The sequence below is a fragment of the Brassica rapa genome, chromosome A05, assembly GCF_000309985.2.
Source record: "Brassica rapa cultivar Chiifu-401-42 chromosome A05, CAAS_Brap_v3.01, whole genome shotgun sequence".
Taxonomy (NCBI): Eukaryota; Viridiplantae; Streptophyta; class Magnoliopsida; order Brassicales; family Brassicaceae; genus Brassica; species Brassica rapa.
In genome coordinates, this window is record NC_024799.2 from 27,180,560 (window position 1) to 27,203,386 (window position 22,827).

Below are 22,827 nucleotides of genomic sequence, written 5' to 3' on the forward strand. Positions count from 1 at the left end.
TCTAGAGAAATGGAGACAACAAAGGTTCCAAACCTCTTTGATCATCATCATATATTAGTAAAGGAGGCACCTATGCATTAAAGCATATTGTTATATTTTTTGAAATTTTCTCAAAATCTATGTGTTAATCCCTACGAAAATATTGAGTTTTTGGTAAACGCTCTATATACTAAAGTTTATACTCTTTAGTGTTGTTTTAAAATTTCTAACCACATTCTACATTTTATTAATGTATGTTAAACTCTCTTTCGTGGTATATGGAAATTGTTATAATTTTTTTATCAATTAATTTAGTAAAACCTTATATTTCTCCCTAACTCGGTGGAATAACCACTATAAAATCGCTAATTTCTTTAAAAACGGAGACATCGAAGGCTCCAAACATATTTGAACATCATCATATGTTAGTGCAGGATGCAACTATGCATTAAAACAATATTTTCATATTATTTGAAATTTTCTCAAAATCTATGTGTCCCCTACGAAAATATTGAGTTTTTGGTAATTGCTTGATATACTGAAACATATAATCTTTAGTGTTATTTTAAAATTTCTAACTACATTCTTAATTTTTATTAATGTATGTTAAATTCTCTTTCATGGTACATGAGCATCGTTCAATTTTGTTTTATAAATTAATTATGTAAAACTTCATATACTTCCTAAATTAGTGGACTAATCATTATAAAATCGCTATTCTCTAGAGAAATGGAGACAACGAAGGTTCCAAACCTCTTTGATCATTATCATAAATTAGTACAGGAGGCAACTATGCATTAAAGCAATATTGTTATATTTTTTGAATTTTTCTCAAAATCTATGGGTTAACCCCTATGAAAATATTGAGTTTTTGGTAAACGCTCTATATACTTAAGTTTATACTCTTTAGTGTTGCTTTAAAATATCTAAAAACATTCTACATTTGCATTAATGTATGCTAAACTCTCTTTCACGGTACATGAGAATCGTTCAATTTTTTTTATAAATTAATTCTGTATAACTTCATATACTCCCTAACTTAGTGGACTAACCATTATAAAATCGTTATTCTCTAGAGAAATGGAGACAACAAAGGTTCCAAACCTCTTTGATCATCATCATATATTAGTAAAGGAGGCACCTATGCATTAAAGCAATATTGTTATATTTTTTGAAATTTTCTCAAAATCTATGTGTTAACCCCCACGAAAATATTGAGTTTTTGGTAAACGCTCTATATACTTAAGTTTATACTCTTTAGTGTTGCTTTAAAATTTCTAAAAACATGCTACATTTGTATTAGTGTATGTTAAACTCTCTTTCGTGGTATATGGAAATTGTTATAATTTTTTTATCAATTAATTTAGTAAAACCTTATATTTCTCTCTAAATCAGTGGAATAACCACTATAAAATCGCTAATTTCTTGAAAAACGGAGACATCGAAGGCTCCAAACATATTTGAACATCATCATATGTTAGTGCAGGATGCAACTATGCATTAAAACAATATTGACATATTTTTTGAAATTTTCTCAAAATCTATGTGTTAACCCCTTCGAAAATGTTGAGTTTTTGGTAATTGCTTGATATACTGAAACATATAATCTTTACAGTTGTTTTAAAATTTCTAACTACATTTTAAATTTGTATTAATGTATGCTAAATTCTCTTTCATGGTACATGAGCATCGTTCAATTTTGTTTTATAAATTAATTATGTAAAACTTCATATACTTCCTAAATTAATGGACTAATCATTATAAAATTGACATTTTCAGAGAAATGAAGACAACAAAGGTTCCAAATCTCTTTGATCATCATCATATATTAGTAAAGGAGGAAACTATACATTTAAGCAATATTGTTATATTTTTTGAATTTTTCTCAAAAACTATGGGTTAACCCCTACGAAAATATTGAGTTTTTGGTAAACGCTCTATATACTTAAGTTTATACTCTTTAGTGTTGCTTTAAAATATTTAAAAACATTCTACATTTGTATTAATGTATGTAAAACTCTCTTTCACGGTACATGAGAATCGTTCAATTTTTTTAATAAATTAATTCTGTAAAACTTCATATACTCCCTAACTTAGTGGATTAACCATTATAAAATAATTGTTCTCTAGAGAAATGGAGACAACAAAGGTTCCAAACCTCTTTGATCATCATCATATATTAGTAAAGGAGGCACCTATGCATGCATATTGTTATAGCATATATTTGTTAAATCTATTGTTTTACTAAATATTTTTTTTAAATCTAAATCTATGTGTTAACCCCTACGAAAATATTGAGTTTTTGGTAAATTGCTTGATACTGAAACATATAATCTTTACAGTTGTTTAAAATTTCTAACTACATTTTAAATTTGTATTAATGTATGCTAAATTCTCTTTCATGGTACATGAGCATCGTTCAATTTTGTTTTATAAATTAATTATGTAAAACTTCATATACTTCCTAAATTAATGTACTAATCATTATAAAATTGACATTTTCAAGAGAAATGAAGACAACAAAGGTTCCAAATCTCTTTGATCATCATCATATATTAGTAAAGGAGTAAACTATGCATTTAAGCAATATTGTTAGATTTTTTGAATTTTTCTCAAAAACTATGGGTTAACAACCCCTACGAAAATATTGAGTTTTTGGTAAACGCTCTATATACTTAAGTTTATACTCTTTAGTGTTGCTTTAAAATATTTAAAAACATTCTACATTTGTATTAATGTATGCTAAACTCTCTTTCACGGTACATGAGAATCGTTCAATTTTTTTAATAAATTAATTCTGTAAAACTTCATATACTCCCTAACTTAGTGGATTAACCATTATAAAATCGTTATTCTCTAGAGAAATGGAGACAACAAAGGTTCCAAACCTCTTTGATCATCATCATATATTAGTAAAGGAGGCACCTATGCATTAAAGCAATATTGTTATATTTTTTGAAATTTTCTCAAAATCTATGTGTTAACCCCTACGAAAATATTGAGTTTTTGGTAATTGCTTGATATACTGAAACATATAATCTTTAGAGTTGTTTTAAAATTTATAACTACATTTTAAATTTGTATTAATGTATGCTAAATTCTCTTTCATGGTACATGAGCCTCGTTCAAATTTTTTTATAAATTAATTATGTAAAACTTCATATACTTCCTAATTAGTGGACTAACCATTATAAAATTGACATTTTCTAGAGAACGAAGACAACAAAGGTTCCAAATCTTTAATCATCATCATATATTAGTAAAGGAGGAAACTATGCATTTAAGCAATATTGTTATATTTTTTGAATTTTTCTCAAAATCTATGGTTTAACCCCTACGAAAATATTGAGTTTTTGGTAAACGCTCTATATACTTAAGTTTATACTCTTTAGTGTTGTTTTAAAATTTCTAAAAACATTCTTACATTTGTATTAATGTATGCTAAACTCTCTTTCACGGTACATGAGAATCGTTCAATTTTTTTATAAATTAATTCTGTAAAACTTCATATACTCCCTAACTTAGTGGACTAACCATTATAAAATCGTTATTCTCTAGAGAAATGGAGACAACAAAGGTTCCAAACCTCTTTGATCATCATCATATATTAGTAAAGGAGGCACCTATGCATTAAAGCAATATTGTTATATTTTTGAAATTTTCTCAAAATCTATGTGTTAACCCCTACGAAAATATTGAGTTTTGGTAAACGCTCTATATACTAAAGTTTATACTCTTTAGTGTTGTTTTAAAATTTCTAACCACATTCTACATTTTATTAATGTATGTAAACTCTCTTTCGTGGTATATGGAAATTGCTATAATTTTTTATCAATTAATTAGTAAAACCTTATATACTCCCTAAATCGGTGGAACTAACCACTATAAAATCGCTAATTTCTTGAAAAACGGAGACATCGAAGGCTCCAAACATCTTTGAATATCATCATACATGTATAGTGCAGGAGCAACTATGCATTAAAACAATATTGTCATATTTTTTGAAATTTTCTTAAAATCTATGTGTTAACCCCTACGAAAATATTGAGTTTTTGGTAATTGCTTGATATACTGAAACATAAATCTTTAGAGTTATTTAAAATTTTTAACTACATTTTAATTATTTGTATTAATGTATGCTAAATTCTCTTTCATGGTACATGAGCATCGTTCAATTTTGTTTATAAATTAATTATGTAAAACTTCATATACTTCCTAAATTAGTGGACTAACATTATAAAATTGACATTTTCTAGAGAAATGAAGACAACATTCCAAATCTCTTTGATCATCATCATATATTAGTAAAGGAGGAAACTATGCATTTAAGCAATATTGTTATATTTTTTTAATTTTTCTCAAAATCTATGGGTTAACCCCTACGAAAATATTGAGTTTTTGGTAATTGCTTAAAACATATAATCTTTAGTGTTATTTTTAAATTTTTAACTGCATTCTAAATTTTTATTAATGTATGTTAAACTCTCTTTCATGGTACATGAGCATCGTTCAATTTTGTTTTATAAATTAATTATGTAAAACTTCATATACTCCCTAAATTAGTGAACTAACCATTATAAAATCGCTATTCTATAGAGAAATGGAGACAACGAAAGTTCCAAACCTCTTTGATCATCATCATAAATTATTACAGGAGGCAACTATGCATTAAAGCAATATTGTCATATTTTTTTAATTTTTCTCAAAATCTATGTGTTAACCCCTACGAAAATATTGAGTTTTTGGTAAACGCTCTATATACTTAAGTTTATACTCTTTAGGGTTGCTTTAAAATTTCTAAAAACATTCTACATTTGTATTAATGTATGCTAAACTCTCTTTCACGGTACATGAGAATCGTTCAATTTTTTTTATAAATTAATTCTGTAAAACTTCATATACTCCCTAACTTAGTGGACTAACCATTATAAAATCGTTATTCTCTAGAGAAATGGAGACAACAAAAGTTCCAAACCTCTTTGATCATCATCATATATTAGTAAAGGAGGCACCTATGCATTAAAGCAATATTGTTATATTTTTTGAAATTTTCTCAAAATCTATGTGTTAACCCCTACGAAAATATTGAGTTTTTGGTAAACGCTCTATATACTAATGTTTATACTCTTTAGTGTTGTTTTAAAATTTCTAACCACATTCTACATTTTATTAATGTATGTTAAACTCTCTTTCGTGGTATATGGAAATTGTTATAATTTTTTTATCAATTAATTTAGTAAAACCTTATATTTCTCCCTAAATAGGTGGAATAACCACTATAAAATCGCTAATTTCTTGAAAAACGGGGACAGCGAAGGCTCCAAACATATTTGAATATCATCATATGTTAGTGCATGATGCAACTTTGCATTAAAAAAATAATGTCATATTTTTTGAAATTTTCTCAAAATCTATGTGTTAACCCCTACGAAAATATTGAATTTTTTGGTAATTGCTTGATATACTGAAACATATAATCTTTAGTGTTATTTTAAAATTTCTAACTACATTCTAAATTTTTATTAATGTATGTTAAACTCTCTTTCATGGTACATGAGCATCGTTCAATTTTGTTTTATAAATTAATTATGTAAAACTTCATATACTCCTTAAATTAGTAAACTAACCATTATAAAATCGCTATTCTCTAGAGAAATGGAGACAACGAAGGTTCCAAACCTCTTTGATCATCATCATAAATTAGTACAGGAGGCAACTATGCATTAAAGAAATATTGTTATATTTTTTTAATTTTTCTCAAAATCTATGGGTCCCTACGAAAATATTGAGTTTTTGGTAAACGCTCTATATACTTAAGTTTATACTCTTTAGTGTTGCTTTAAAATTTCTAAAACATTCTACATTTGTATTAATGTATGCTAAACTCTCTTTCACGGTACATGAGAATCGTTCAATTTTTTTTATAAATTAATTCTGTAAAACTTCATATACTCCCTAACTTAGTGGACTAACCATTATAAAATCGTTATTCTCTAGAGAAATGGAGACAACAAAGGTTCCAAACCTCTTTGATCATCATCATATATTAGTAAAGGAGGCACCTATGCATTAAAGCAATATTGTTATATTTTTTGAAATTTTCTCAAAATCTATGTGTTTAACCCCCTACGAAAATATTGAGTTTTTGGTAAACGCTCTATATACTAAAGTTTATACTCTTTAGTGTTGTTTTAAAATTTCTAACCACATTCTACATTTTATTAATGTATGTTAAACTCCCTTTCGTGGTATATGGAAATTGTTATAATTTTTTATCAATTAATTTAGTAAAACCTTATATTTCTCCCTAAATCGGTGGAATAACCACTATAAAATCGCTAATTTCTTGAAAAACGGGGACAGCGAAGGCTCCAAACATATTTGAACATCATGATATGTTAGTGCATGATGCAACTATGCTTTAAAACAATATTATCATATTTTTGAAATTTTCTCAAAATCTATGTGTTAACCCCTACGAAAATATTGAATTTTTGGTAATTGCTTGATATACTGAAACATATAATCTTTAGTGTTATTTTTAAATTTCTAACTGCATTCTAAATTTTTATTAATGTATGTTAAACTCTCTTTCATGGTACATGAGCATCGTTCAATTTTGTTTTATAAATTAATTATGTAAAACTTCATATACTCCCTAAATTAGTGAACTAATCATTATAAAATCGCTATTCTATAGAGAAATGGTGACAACGAAGGTTCCAAACCTCTTTGATCATCATCATAAATTAGTACAGGAGGCAACTATGCATTAAAGCAATATTGTCATATTTTTTTAATTTTTTTCAAAATCTATGTGTTAACCCCTACGAAAATATTGAGTTTTTGGTAAACGCTCTATATACTTAAGTTTATACTCTTTAGTGTTGCTTTAAAATTTCTAAAAACATTCTACATTTGTATTAATGTATGATAAACTCTCTTTCACGGTACATGAGAATCGTTCAATTTTTTTTATAAATTAATTCTGTAAAACTTCATATACTCCCTAACTTAGTGGACTAACCATTATAAAATCGTTATTATCTAGAGAAATGGAGACAACAAAGGTTCCAAACCTCTTTGATCATCATCATATATTAGTAAAGGAGGCACCTATGCATTAAAGCAATATTGTTATATTTTTTGAAATTTTCTCAAAATCTATGTGTTAACCCCTACGAAAATATTGAGTTTTTGGTAAACGCTCTATATACTAAAGTTTATACTCTTTAGTGTTGTTTTAAAATTTCTAACCACATTCTACATTTTATTAATGTATGTTAAACTCTCTTTCGTGGTATATGGAAATTGTTATAATTTTTTTATCAATTAATTTAGTAAAACCTTATATTTCTCCCTACATCGGTGGAATAACCACTATAAAATCGCTAATTTCTTGAAAAACGGGGACAGCGAAGGCTCCAAACATATTTGAATATCATCATATCATATGTTAGTGCATGATGCAACTATGCATTAAAAAAATAATGTCATATTTTTTGAAATTTTCTCAAAATCTATGTGTTAACCCCTACGAAAATATTGAATTTTTTGGTAATTGCTTGATATACTGAAACATATAATCTTTAGTGTTATTTTAAAATTTCTAACTACATTCTAAATTTTTATTAATGTATGTTAACTCTCTTTCATGGTACATGACATCGTTCAATTTTGTTTTATAAATTAATTATGGTAAAACTTCATATACTCCTTAAATTAGTAAACTACCATTATAAAATCCCTATTCTCTAGAGAAATGGAGACAACGAAGGTTCCAACCTCTTTGATCATCATCATAAATTAGTACAGGAGGCAACTATGCATTAAAGCAATATTGTTATATTTTTTTTAATTTTTCTCAAAATCTATGGGTCCCTACGAAAATATTGAGTTTTTTGGTAACGCTCTATATACTTAAGTTTATACTCTTTAGTGTTGCTTTAAAATTTCTAAAAACATTCTACATTTGTATTAATGTATGCCTAACTCTCTTTTCACGGTACATGAGAATCGTTCAATTTTTTTTTATAAATTAATTCTGTAAAACTTCATATACTACTCTAACTTAGTGGACTAACCATTATAAAATCGGTATTGCTAGGAAATGGAGACAACAAAGGTTCCAAACCTCTTTGATCATCATCATATATTAGTAAAGGAGGCACCTATGCATTAAAGCAATATTGTTATATTTTTTGAAATTTTCTCAAAATCTATGTGTTAAACCCCCTACGAAAATATTGAGTTTTTGGTAAACGCTCTATATACTAAAGTTTATACTCTTTAGTGTTGTTTTTAAATATTTCTAACCACATTCTACTACATTTATTAATGTAGGTTAAACTCCCTTTCGGTATATGGAAATTGTTATATTTTTTTATCAATTAATTTAGTAAAACCTTATATTTCTCTCCTAAATCGGTGGAATAACCACTATAAAATCGCTAATTTCTTGAAAAACGGGGACATGCGAAGGCTCCAACATATTTGAACATCATGATATGTTAGTGCATGATGCAACTATGCTTAAAAACAATATTATCATATTTTTGAAATTTTCTCAAAATCTTGTGTTAACCCCTACGAAAATATTGAATTTTTGGTAATTGCTTGATAACTGAAACATATAATCTTTAGTGTTATTTTTAAATTTATAACTGCATTCTAAATTTTATTAATGTATGTTAAACTCTCTTTCATGGTACATGAGCATCGTCATTTTGTTTTATAAATTATTATGTAAAACTTCATATACTTCCCTAAATTAGTGAACTAACCATTATAAAATCGCTATTCTATAGAGAAATGGTGACAACAAAGGTTCCAAACCTCTTTGATCATCATCATAAATTAGTATAGGACGCAACTATGCATTAAAGCAATATTGTCATATTTTTTTAATTTTTTTCAAAATCTATGTGTTAACCCCTACAAAAATATTGAGTTTTTGGTAAACGCTCTATATACTTAAGTTTATACTCTTTAGTGTTGCTTTAAAATTTCTAAAAACATTCTACATTTGTATTAATGTATGCTAAACTCTCTTTCACGGTACATGAGAATCGTTCAATTTTATTTATAAATAAATTCTGTAAAACTTCATATACTCCCTAACTTAGTGGACTAACCATTATAAAATCGTTATTCTCTAGAGAAATGGATACAACAAAGGTTCCAAACCTCTTTGACCATCATCATATATTAGTAAAGGAGGCACCTATGCTTTAAAGCAATATTGTTATATTTTTTGAAATTTTCTCAAAATCTATGTGTTAACAATCCCTACGAAAATATTGAATTTTGGTAAACGCTCTATATACTAAAGTTTATACGCTTTAGTATTGTTTTAAAATTTCTAACCACATTCTACATTTTATTAATGTATGTTAAACTCTCTTTCCTGGTATATGGGAATCGTTATAATTTTTTTATCAATTAATTTAGTTAAACTTTATATTACTCCCTAAATCAGTGGAATAACCACTATAAAATCACTAATTTCTTGAAAAACGGAGGCAGCGAAAGCTCCAAACATATTTGAACCTCATCATATGTTAGTGCAGGATAAACTATGCATTAAAACAATATTGTTATTTTTTTTTTGAAATTTTCTCAAAATCTATATGTGTAACCCCTACGTAAATATTGAGTTCTTGGTAATTGCTTGATATACTGAAACAAATAATCTTTAGTGTTGTTTTAAAATTTCTAACTACATTGTAAATTTTTATTAATGTATTCTAAACTCTCTTTCAAGGTACATGAGCATCGTTCAAATTTATTTTATAAATTAATTATTTAAAACTTCATATACTTCCTAAATTAGTAAATTAGTGGACTAACCATTATAAAATCGCTATTCTCTAAGGAAATGGAGACAACAAAAGTTCAAAACCTCTTTGATCATCATCATATATTAGTACAGGAGGCAACTATGCATTAAAGCAATATTGTTATATTTTTTGAATTTTTTAAAAATCTATGTGTTAACCTCTACAAAAATAGTGAGTTTTTAGTAAACACTCTATATACTAAAGTTTATACTCTTTAGTGTTGTTTTAAAATTTCTAACAACATTCTACATTTGTATTAATGTATGCTAAACTCTTTTTAATGGTTCATGGGCGTCTTTCAATTTTTTTTAGAGATTAATTCTGTAAAACTCCATATACTCCCTAAATTAGTGGACAAACCATTATAAAATCGCTATTCTCTACAGAAATGGAGAAAACAAAGCTTCCAAACCTCTTTGATAATCAGCATATATTAGTACAAGAGGCAACTATGCATTAAAGCAATATTGTTATATTTTTTGAATTTTTCTCAAAATCTATGTGTTAACTCCTACGAAACATTGAGTTTCACGTTAAACGCTATATATACTGAAGCTTATATTTTTTAGTGTTGTTTTAAATTTTCTAACCACATTCTCCATTTGTATTGATGTATGTTAAACACTCTTTCGTGGTATATGGGAATCGTTATAATTTTTTTTATCAATTAATTTAGTAAAACTTTATAATACTCTCTAAATCGGTGGAATAACCACTATAAAATTATTAATTTCTTGAAAACTGGATACATCGAAGGCTCCAAACCTCTTTGGACATCATCATATATTAGTACATGAGGCAAATATGCATTAAAGCATTATTGTTGTATTTTTTGAATTTTTTTCATCTATGTGTTAACCCCTACAAAAATATTGAGTTTTTCGTTAAACGTTCTATATACTGAAGCTTATACTTTTTAGTGTTGTTCTAAAATTCCTAACCACATTCTACATTTGTATTAATGTATTTTAAACTCTCTATCGTGGTATATGAGAATCGTTATAATTTTTTATGAATTAATTTAGTAAAACTTTAAATTACTCCGTAAATCGGTGGAATAACCACTATAAAATCGCTAATTTCTTGAAAACCCGAGACATCGAAGGCTCCAAACATATTTGAAGATCATCATATGTTAGTGCAGGATGCAACTATGCATTAAAACAGTATTGTCATATTTTTTGAAATTTTCTCAAAATCTATGTGTTAACCCCTACGAAAATATCGAATTTTTGGTAATTGCTTGATATACTGAAACATATAATCTTTAGAGTTGTTTTAAAATTTCTAACTACATTTTAAATTTGTATTAATGTATGCTAAATTATCTTTCATGGTACATGAGCATCGTTCAATTTTGTTTTATAAATTAATTTTGTAAAACTTCATATACTTCATAAATTAGTGGATTAACCATTATAAAATTGACATTTTCTAGAGAAATGAAGACAACAAAGGTTCCAAATCTCTTTGATCATCATCAATAATTAGTAAAAGAGGCAACTATGCATTAATACAATATTGTTATATTTTTTGAATTTTTCTCAAAATCTATGTGTTAACCCCTACGAAAATATTGAGTTTTTGGCAAACGCTCTATATACTGAAGTTTATACTCTTTAGTATTTTTAAAAATTTCTAACCACATTTTACATCTGTATTAATGTATGCTAAACTCTATTTAATGGTACATGAACATCGTTTAATTTTGTTTTAGAAATTAATTTAGTAAAACTTCATATACTTCCTAAATTAGTGGACTAACTATTATAAAATCGTTATTCTCTAGAGAAATGGAGACAACAAAGGTTCCAAACCTCTTTGATCATCATCATATATTAGTACAGGAGGCAACTATATATTAAAGCAATATTGTTATATTTTTTGAATTTTTCTCAAAATCTATGTGTTAACTCCTACAAAAATATTTAGTTTTTGGTAAACGCTCCATATACTAAAGTTTATACTCTTTAGTGTTGTTTTAAAAATTCTAACCACATTCTACATTTTATTAATATATGTTAAACTCTCTTTCGTGGTATATGGAAATTGTTATAATTTTTTATCAATTAATTTAGTAAAACCTTATTTTTCTCCCTAAATTTATGGAATAACTACTATAAAGTCGTTAATTTCTTGAAAAACGGGGACAGCGAAGGCTCCTAACATATTTGAACATCATCATATGTTAGTGCAGGATGTAACTATGCATTAAAACAATATTGTCATTTTTTTGAAAAAATTTCTCAAAATCTATGTGTTAACCCCTACGTAAATATTGAGTTTTTGGTAATTGCTTGATATACTGAAACATATAATCTTTAGTGTTGTTTTAAAATTTCTAACTACATTCTAAATTTTTATTAATGTATTCTAAACTCTCTTTCATAGTACATGAGCATAGTTCAATTTTGTTTTATAAATTAATAATTTAAAACTTCATATACTCCCTAAATTAGTGGACTAACCATTAAAAAATGGCTATTATCTAAGGAAATGGAGACAACAAAAGTTAAAAACCTCTTTGATCATCATCATATGTTAGTTCAGGTGGTAACTATGCATTAAAGCAATATTGTTATATGTTTTGAATTTTTCTCAAAATCTATGGGTTAACCCCTACAAAAATAGTGAGTTTTTAGTAAACACTCTATATACTAAAGTTTATACTCTTTAGTGTTGTTTTAAAATTTCTAACAACATTGTACATTTGTATTAATGTATGCTAAACTCTTTTTGATGGTTCATGAGCATCGTTCAATTTTATTTAGAGATTAATTCTGTAAAACTCCATATACTCCCTAAATTAGTGGACAAACCATTATAAAATCGCTATTCTCCAGAGAAATGGAGACAACAAAGTTTCCAAACCTCTTTGATCATTATCATATATTAGTACAAGAGGCAACTATGCATTAAAACAATATTGTTATATTTTTTGGATTTTTCTCAAAATCTATGTGTTAACCGCTACGAAAATATTGAGTTTCACGTTAAACGCTCTATACACTGAAGCTTATACTTTTTAGTGTTGTTTTAAATTTTCTAACCACATTCTCCATTTGTATTGATGTATGTTAAACACTCTTTCATGGTATATGGGAATTGTTATAATTTGTTTTATGAATTAATTTAGTAAAACTTTATAATACTCTCTAAATCGGTGGAATAACCACTAAAAATCGCTAATTTCTTGAAAAATGGAGACATCGAAGGCTCCAAAACTCTTTGGACATCATCATATATTAGTCCAGGAGGCAAATATGCATTAAAGCAATATTGTTATATTTTTTGAATTTTTTTCAAAATATATGTGTTAATCCCTACGAAAATATTGAAGTTTACGTTAAACGCTTTATTGACTAAAGCTTATACTTTTTAGTGTTGTTATAAAATTTGTAACCACATTCTACATTTATATTAATGTATTTTAAACTCTCTTTCGTGGTATATGAGAATCGTTATAATTTCTTATGAATTAATTTAGTAAAACTTTAAATTACTCCCTAAATCGGTGGAATAACCACTATAAAATCGCTAATTTCTTGAAAAACGGAGACATCGAAGGCTCCAAACATATTTGAAGATCATCATATGTTAGTGCAGAATGCAACTATGCATTAAAAAAATATTGTCATATTTTAAAAAAAAAGTTCTGAAAATCTATGAGTTAACCCCTACGAAAATATTGAGTTTTTGGTAAATGCTTGATATACTGAAACATATAATCTTTAGGGTTGTTTTAAAATTTTCAACTACTTTCTACATTTGTATAAATGTATGATAAACTCACTTTCATGATACATGACAATCGCTCAATTTGTTTTTATAAATTAATTCTGTAAAACTCCATATACTCCTTAAATTAGTGGACTAACCATTATAAAATCGCTATTCTCTAAAGAAATGGAGACAACAAATGTTTCAAACCTCTTTGATCATCATCATATATTAGTACAGGAGGCAACTATGCATTAATGCCATATTGTTATATTTTTTGAATTTTTTTCAAAATCTATGTGTTAACCCCTACGAAAATATTGAGTTTCACGTTAAGCGCTCGATGTACTGAAGCTTATACTTTTTAGTGTTGTTTTAAAATTTCTAACCACATTCTAAATTTGTATTAATGTATGGTAAACTCTCTTTTGTGGTATATGGGAATCGTTATAATTTTTTTATCAATTAATTTAACGAAACATATAATCCTTAGGGTTGTTTTAAAATTTCTAACTACATTATACATTTGTATTAATGTATGCTAAACTCTTTTTAATGGTTCATGGGTGTCGTTCAATTTTGTTTAGAGATTAATTCTGTAAAACTCCATATACTCCCTAAATTAGTGGATAAACCATTATAAAATCGCTATTCTATAGAGAAATGGAGACAACAAAAGTTTCAAACCTCTTTGATCATCATCATATATTAGTACAGGAGGCAACTATGCATTAAAGCAATATTGTTATATTTTTTGAATTTTTCACAAAACCTATGTGTTAACCCCTACGAAAATATTGAATTTCACGTTAAACGCTATATATACTGAATCTTATACTTTTTAGGGTTGTTTTAAATTTTCTAACCACATTCGCCATTTGTATTGATGTATGCAACTCTATTTCGTGGTATATGGGAATCGTTATAATTTTTTTATCAATTAATTTACTAAAACTTTATAATACTCTCTAAATCGGTGGAATAACCTCTATAAAATCGCTAATTTCTTGAAAAATGGAGACATCGAAGGCTCCAAACCTCTTTGAACATCATCATATATTAGTACAGGAGACAAATATGCATTAAAGCAATATTGTTATATTTTTTGAATTTTTCTCAAAATCTATGTGTTAACCCCTAAGAAAATATTGTGTTTTACATTAATCGCTCTATATACTGAAGTTTATATTTTTTAGTGTGTTTTAAAAATTTCTAAACACATTCTATATTTGTATTAATGTATGTTAAACTCTCTTTCGTGCTATTTAGGAATCATTATAAATTTTTTATCAATTAATTTAGTAAAACTTTATAATACTCCCTAAATCGGTGGAATAACCATTATAAAATCGCTAATTTCTTGAAAAACGGAGACAGGGAAGGCTCCAAACCTATTTGAACGATGCAACTATGCATTAAAACAATATTGTCATTTTTTTTTTGAAATTTTCTCAAAATCTATGTGTTAACCAACTCCCTACGAATATATTGAGTTTTTTTTGTAAATGTTTTATATACGGAAACATATAGCACACATGAAGCCTTTGTCAGTTTCTTGTAACAAAAGAGAATAGGAGTGTGATTAAAGATCCATTCGTTTTAATTTTTAAGTAAGATCCCTTGAATATTTCATCAAGAACTTTCTATGAGTTTAAAACAGGAGATCCCTATACTTAAAAATTTTATGAAAAGAATACTGTTTAAACTTAGTCAATGTCATATAATTCAGGTGCAAAACAATAGAGGATGCGCCAAATTTTAGAAGTAAAAAACAATAGAGGATGATGCTTAATTCAAAAGTTACTAAAGACTGTACGTACCGGGCTAAAAACTGATTTCAAAACACATGGAGAAGGACATTTGGGCTTATTAGGATTATTGGGGATAACAAGCACCGCCCATTATAAACCGTATATAGTCTTTCACGTAACGCTCGCATGATTGTAAACAAATGAAAAAATTTCGGGTGATAAAACTAGAAAAACAACCCTTTAGATTCAAGTCATATTATTGCAGATTCATAATGTGCATCATGTATTGTCAGTTCATCACTACACAAAAATAAAGACTTAATCAGAACAACTGATCTAATATAACTATTAAGTTCTCACCCTTCAAATTATTTTCAGTCAATTATGGAGTATATATATATATCTCTCCTTAATATCAAGATATCTACAGACTTTTATCAAGTTATATATAATACGTCCCTATATAAATGAGATATCCTTCTTTTTTTTTATCAACATAAATGAGATATCCATAGTTGGTACATTGGGAGCAGCCTGATTGGGAGTAACAGTTTTATTGGAAAATGAATTCCATAATACTGAACAAAGTCGTCTCTCTAAGTCTAACCACACATAGTGAGATTAATGTGACTCCATAAACCCCCAAATTTTCTTTCAAAAGGTATCACGGGAGGGACACAATCATTTTGTTTCTTTCCATATTTCCAAGCAAACTCCATTCTACTTCCATTAAACGATATACAATACATACGTACGTTTATCTTACATACATACAAATGCATGTGTGTATACTAGTATATATATAAGTATGATATGTATGAAGTAGAAAAACCAACAATACATTGAGCCATGGAAACCTTTTTACCCTATCTTCTCACGCTGTTATTAGTAGCCATATTTCATACTCTGCCTCCTCTCACCAGTTCTTTTCCTATTTCTCCTGACTTTCCGGCGGTTTTCAACTTTGGAGACTCTAACTCAGACACCGGAGAACTCAGCTCCGGTCTTGGCTTCCGTCTCCAATCTTCCTATGGACAATCCTACTTCTTTAAACCTCCATCGTCCGGAAGATTCTGTAATGGACGTCTCATCGTGGATTTTCTTAGTAATTATTCTTTTCCAAATCATTTTTATTTCTACCTTTACATTATTTTTACTGCACAAACAGTTTTTAATTATTAATATGATTATATGATTGTATATATAACTTCTTCTTTTTTTGGTAAAATTTGTATATATATATAACTTTATGTAGTGGAAGCAATTGATCGGCCTTATTTGAGGCCTTATTTGGATTCGGTGAGCACACAAAGTTACCGGAGAGGCTGCAATTTTGCTGCGGGTGGATCAACGGTTCAGAAGGCAAATGCTGCATCCATTAGCCCTTTCGGTTTTGGTGTTCAAGTCTCTCAGTTCATCACATTTAAGTCCAAAGTCCTTCAATTGTTACAACAAGGTAATTAAAAACACAATTGATCAAATATCCAATATTAATCAACAACCTCTATATTCTTTTTTCAGATGAAGATCTCCAAAAATACTTACCGTCAGAATATTATTTCAAAAGTGGATTGTATATGTTTGATATCGGACAAAATGATCTCGCTGGAGCATTTTACCACAAAACATTTGATCAAGTTGTTGTTCTCATTCCTACAATCATAGATATATTTCAAGATGGAATAAAGGTCAGTATTTACATAATGAGTCTTTCATATCATTCTTATTATTATTTTTTGTTTCATGTAAATTTTGTTTTGTTTTCTAGAGATTATACGCAGAAGGTGCAAGAAACTTTTGGATACACAACACAGGACCACTTGGGTGTATAGCTCAGGTTGTGTCATTATTTGGGAGAGACAAATCAAAACTTGATGAGTTCGGTTGTGTCATTGACCATAACCAAGCTGCTAAGCTGTTCAATTCACAGCTTCATGGTCTTTTCAAAAAACTCCCTCAACAATATCCTGATTCTCGTTTCACATACGTAGATATCTTCTCCATCAAATCCGACCTCATCCTGAATCACTCAAAATACGGTACATATTAAATATTTATACTTAGATGTATAGCTGCTAGCTAGCTAGTGGTGCCCACTTAATTTCATTTTTGGTATGATAACAGGTTTTGATCATTCGATATTGGTATGTTGTGGAACCGGAGGACCACCATTGAACTACAATGATCAGGTTAACTGCGGTTCGACAGGGAAATCATCAGATGGTACGATAATAACAGCCAGAGCTTGTAATGATAGTTCCAAATATGTTAACTGGGATGGGATTCATTACACTGAAGCTGCAAATCGGTTTGTTGCACTCCACATTCTCTCCGGTAGATATTCCGAGACGGCCTTGTCATGGAATCTTTAGAAATACTCTATACATATAGTTTTATACAACCTGAATATTTATCAATGCTTCTAGAGACTTTTGGTGTAAAACAGAGCTTTCCTTCACAAAAATAAATGCTTTGACATAATAAAAGGATCTTCTTCAAAGTTCATGTATTGTTTCTGTGTATCTATAGACCACACACAGGTTTTGTACAACACTTTCCCACAAACCAAAAGCTATAGAACTTCATCAGTAAGTGGTACAATTTTCAAAAAAATCAAATCTGAATTCTTCTGTTCTGTAAACTTATCAGCTGCATTGTCCATTGCATAACTCCTCCTCATTGTTGTCTTCTGAGTTCGTTACCATATTGTTTTCCACCTCCTCATGTACTTCTCGTTCTTCAACGGCTGCCTCGGCCTCGCATTCTTTATCAGAATCAGCCAAATCATGAAAGAAATCACCAAAATACCACTTACAATCTTCTTTCCACTCGCCTTTATGCGCGTTAACACGCCACTTCTGATCAGCGATCATCTCCGGAGACAAGCCCCATCTCTCCAACTCTTCCTCAGTGTGATGAATCGCCAAGCTGTAGTCGCCGCCTTGTCCTAGCTCCATAACTCTGATCTCGGTATTCCCTGGATTGTTCAGCGCCTCAAACTGTTCCACGGTCCACTTGAACCATTTCATCAGAAAGACACGCGATGTTAAACCGTGCGAGACAATCACAAAGTTTAGCTCGTGTGACGGGTTGATGTGAAGTCTGTTCATGTCTATGTCTCTCCATAGAGACTCAAGAAAACCTATAATAAAAATAACACGCATAAGACAAATCATTACACTTAGATATGAAACTCAAACTGTGGTCGGAACCGTATAAGAAAAAAAAACTCAAGAAAACCTATAATAAGAATAACACGCATAAGACAAATCATTACACTGAGATATGAAACTCAAACTGTGGTCGGAACCGTATAAGAAAAGAAAAAAAAACTCAAGAAAACCTGTAATAAAACAACACGCATAAGACAAATCATTACACTGAGATATGAAACTCAAACTGTGGTCGGAACCGTATAAAAAAAAAAACACAAACTGTGGTCGGAACCTAACATCAAACATGAACAGCAACACATCTAAAGATCATGAGAGAGATCAGATCAAACTTTCAATCAAGCAAGGGAAGGAAACTTACTGGAGACACGATCGAACACGTCGGCGGCGGATTCACCCTCCGGGAACCGGTAGAAGAACCGACCAAACCTCTCTCTGTCCACTTTGGTCTCTCTCATTCTCTCTTCGACCTGAAAATTCCCAAAGTCCTGTTCCCTGATCCGACATTCTTCGCGAACGCCGATCACGCGGCGACGCGAGAACGACCGTCCGATCTCCCGGAGCGTAGATCGCGTCCGATCGTACGGCGAAACGTAGAAGTACACGCGCCACTCCGGCGAAGAAGGGTTTGATGAGATCAGGGAGTGGAGACGAGCTCCGGCTTCTTGCGCCTGAAGCAGACCGGATTCCGTTAACTGGATCTTGGGATCCGGTGTTGTCGTGTACGCCGCCGTGTCGAGGTTGCCTTCGGATTCGCCGTGACGCACGAGGATGATCCGCTTCGGAAGCAGCTTGTTGTCCGGACTCATGGATGATGAGCAAATTTTTCTAGGGCTTTTTATTTAATCTCTAAGAAGACTTTCTCTTGCAATACCTTCTTGCTCAAGCTTCTTAGCACAAAACGAGTTTCAATGTTCCTGAAAGTGAATTTGCACGTTATATTAAGCCGATTAAGTCAAACAATTAATATTATAAATTATTAAATTATCTATTCGTTTTTGTTTTTACTCAGAGAAGTGCGTATGTATTGTTTTTGTCGTGTTATACAGAATGATTAATAATCAAACTAGTATTACCCACGCCTTCTCCATTACGATTAATCATATGTTTTTGATTATTTTAAAGACTAAATTTTAAAGGTCAATCTGGAGAGTTCCTACGTGACATACCACCATCTCTCTCTTTTTCTTTTTAAAGTTGCTAATACAAGATATTTTATTATTTGCAGCATATAGTAAACATAGTACTGTATCTGTATAATGGATTTGTTAGCAAATAAATCATGATTATGTGATCATATATAGGACACATTATGACATTAATGTGGATTTCAAATTATTAACCTATGGGCCATCTTTCAGGATAACACCAAGTGGTAGCCCAATAAAAAAGCAGAACCGATCCGTTGAGTGAAGTTGATTCGGTTACCCCCAACTAATTACAAGATATTTAGCCCAATAGAAGCTTGTTGGTACAATTAGTCCATGTCTTATTTTGGGCCTGTATAAATGTAAACTCAGTTTATTTCACCATCGCCAGATATCCTTTATTTTCTGACAACCCAAATTCGGTTTTTCCTTAACCCCATTACTTTTTATCATTGAGGTGTGTGTGAATTATCTTATATAATCAAAAACAAATTTGACTGAAACTTCAGATTGCATCGAATGATGGCAATGTTCCGAGCAGTGTGGATCTTACTCACGTTCAACACTAGGTCGCTACTCCAAACAATTACAATATATATATTGACTAATTTTACAGACCATCAAGACATATGATTCATGATTCTCGTGTTCTGTCATTATTGGTATGATGTTGACAGTCATTTATAATCAACAAGTAATAATATCAGTCAATTATATTTTATTTTTAGCAAAAAAAACACGTAACGTGGGTCTCACATATGTCTCTCACTCATGCACTCTTTAGTGTTTATCTCTACACCATCTTCAACAATCATTCGTGTCCACGAATTCTTTTAGACCGCTACTACCATATGATCTGACGCAAAATTATTGATATATAAATACTACAACCAACATCATAAAAAAATTGGTTTCGAAAAACACTTTGAAGTTATATTGTAGTCTTTTTCCTCCCTGCTACCTCTTTTTTTTTTGCTAAAAGGTAAATATCATTACGAAATGAACTTTGAAGTTTACAAGATGTTAGAACAAACTGTAGACCTCTATGCTTGATTACACGGCAAAAAAGTTAAAAACATGTAATCAAGAAGACAATCGAGCTTGAAACCGTTCTGCCTTGGAGCGAACAGGATAACAAGGATCGATACAAACTTAAGAGACGGGTGAAAAGGACATAAACAAAGTAGGCAGATGGGGAGACCGAGAAACCAGAGATCAAGGGACACAATGCTGGCTGGAAGTTGTTTCATCTGATTGCCTGAACCATTACCTTCCTCTGAGACACAGAGACAAGCCCGCTCAAGGACCTCCATCTAAATCCGGGCTGGGCAAACACTGACCCCAAAATCTGGTACAGACAGGACAACTCAAGACCACAGGAGCTTAATAGCGCTCAACTAACCTAACCGCTCGTCCTCTAAGCCGGTTAATGGTAAGGGGCAGCATCACCACTTCCTGGGACTTACTCCCTCCTCCAGCCGCAAGGTGCTTACCCTGATCTCGAAGAGCTCAAAAACACCACTCCCATGCTCGCTTAAACCTGCAGATCAAACCCATTCTCCCAAGAAACGCCAATCAACTGCAAAAGGGGGGGGGGGAAGAGGAGCTAACAAGAGCATCGACTCAATAGCCAGAACGTCTAGATCGACCCGAAAGGTGAATCATCTCATCAATCGAGGTCTGAGGTCCCGGGACCTTATCTCAGACGCAGCATACCCCAAATTACCTTTGAATCGATGATGGCAAGAGGCGACGTTTAGGAACCTCGCCGTCGAGGTGGTTTTGATGTTGGGAGAGGAGTCACCTTCACCAGTGGAAAGAAGATTCGTGTTCTTGACCCAGTCGCAGAGAACCTAGACACGAACTTCCGGACTCGTAACAGCACTGTAGACAGAGCCACAAAACGTGTACGACAGCACCAGAGATTGAGACACATCACCAACGGACCACGACGGAGAGGAAGGTGGACTTGACGGGAGCATCATGAGCCCTCTCGCAACGCCTAGAGGCGCCGGAGAGGCAAGGCGGAGGCTGAGATGAGAACGAAGGGTGTTAGGGTTTGGGAGAGAATTTGGGGGCGCGTTAGGTGGACGCGCCAAAATGATCACCTCCCTGCTACCTCTGTTAAAATAAATAAACTTCTGATTTGTTTCTTAGTCGGCCTTCTGATTTGTTTCATAATGTGTGTTCTAGAAAAAGAGAAAAAAATGAGAATAGTTTTAGGGGTTTTTTTAGAGGAATTTAACAATATTTTTTGCTTGCTTATAAAATATCAAACGAACAATGAATATTTCAACTGTATTTTTTATCCTGAAAATATGTGACGTGTCGCACATGGTAATTTGGATAAGCACATAACATAACTATTTAGAACTGTTAATTGATAAAGGGAAAAAAGAAATAATTTCCTTATTTTTCAATTTATTTCTTAGTTTTGGTACAAACAAACTATCTATAAAGTTTTATTATAGATTTGTTTCTAGTACTTGTTCTAATATGTTTGAATCTTTCTAATCTTTTTTTTTAATATTATACTTTATCTACTCTCTTGTGTCACTTTATCTACCTAATATTATTAGTAATAAGTAAAAATCACAAAGGAAAATAACAAAAGAAAGCTTGTATTCAGCACATATAATGAGCTAAATTCACTTTGATGCACCCAAATTTGTCCTTATCTTCTCAATTAAAAGTTACGGGTGTCAAAATGAACTAACTCGCTCAACTCAACTTAACTCATAGTGAGCTCAGATCTTTTATGAGCTAGTTCAGCTCAGCTCATTTATTATAGGAGCTTCAAGATGTAAATTTGAAATGAGATCATCTAGATCATGAGTTAAATTAATTAGCTCACGATTTAATTAAAAAAAATAGTTGTCATAAAATAAAATATTAAAATAAATTTTATAATATTAAAAGTAACATTTATAAAATTTAAATATAAAATGAAATATTAAGTAAGATAATTACGAGTAATTTCTAAATTATCTCTTAGGAATATTTTGTTTTACATATAAATTTAAAGATATATATGAGATGATGAGTATATAAAAATTTCTTTTACATTTTCTATATATATCTAAAAAAATTGTTTTACATTTTAATTTTAGAAGATAAATATGATAATATAGAAATTATCTTTTTACATAATAGATATAATTTTAAGTATAAAAATGACTAAGCTCATGAGTTGGCTCATATTCATTAAAGATCGTTC

General features: G+C 30.2%; 2 protein-coding genes and 1 long non-coding RNA gene across 5 annotated transcripts; 1 reads left to right on the forward strand and 2 right to left on the reverse strand.

Moving 5' to 3' along the window:
* Positions 1–3,684: 3,684 nt before the first annotated feature.
* LOC117134120 lies at positions 3,685–11,299 on the reverse strand. Of its 3 annotated transcripts, XR_004458277.1 has the most exons (3): positions 10,910–11,299; positions 10,030–10,559; positions 3,685–4,063 (listed from the first exon to the last, which is right to left on the reverse strand). It is a non-coding gene; the product is annotated as an uncharacterized LOC117134120 (long non-coding RNA). The 3 variants fall into 3 exon arrangements; XR_004458276.1 differs by lacking the exon at positions 10,910–11,299 and having other exon boundaries at positions 10,030–10,584; XR_004458278.1 differs by lacking the exons at positions 10,030–10,559; positions 10,910–11,299 and adding an exon at positions 7,209–7,250.
* Positions 11,300–15,824: 4,525 nt separating this feature from the next.
* LOC103870847 (GDSL esterase/lipase At3g05180) lies at positions 15,825–17,877 on the forward strand. Its single transcript, XM_009149020.3, has 5 exons — positions 15,825–16,394; positions 16,545–16,745; positions 16,811–16,977; positions 17,058–17,328; positions 17,414–17,877. Exons 1-5 carry the CDS (start codon positions 16,139–16,141, stop codon positions 17,659–17,661), a joined length of 1,143 nt encoding a protein of 380 aa, XP_009147268.1. The 5' UTR covers positions 15,825–16,138; the 3' UTR covers positions 17,662–17,877.
* LOC103870846 (phosphoglycerate mutase-like protein AT74) lies at positions 17,761–22,783 on the reverse strand. Its single transcript, XM_009149019.3, has 3 exons — positions 21,730–22,783; positions 18,824–20,571; positions 17,761–18,431 (listed from the first exon to the last, which is right to left on the reverse strand). The coding sequence occupies exons 2-3, from the start codon at positions 19,269–19,271 to the stop codon at positions 17,935–17,937; spliced, it is 945 nt and encodes a 314-aa protein (XP_009147267.1). The 5' UTR covers positions 19,272–20,571; positions 21,730–22,783; the 3' UTR covers positions 17,761–17,934.
* Positions 22,784–22,827: the final 44 nt, after the last annotated feature.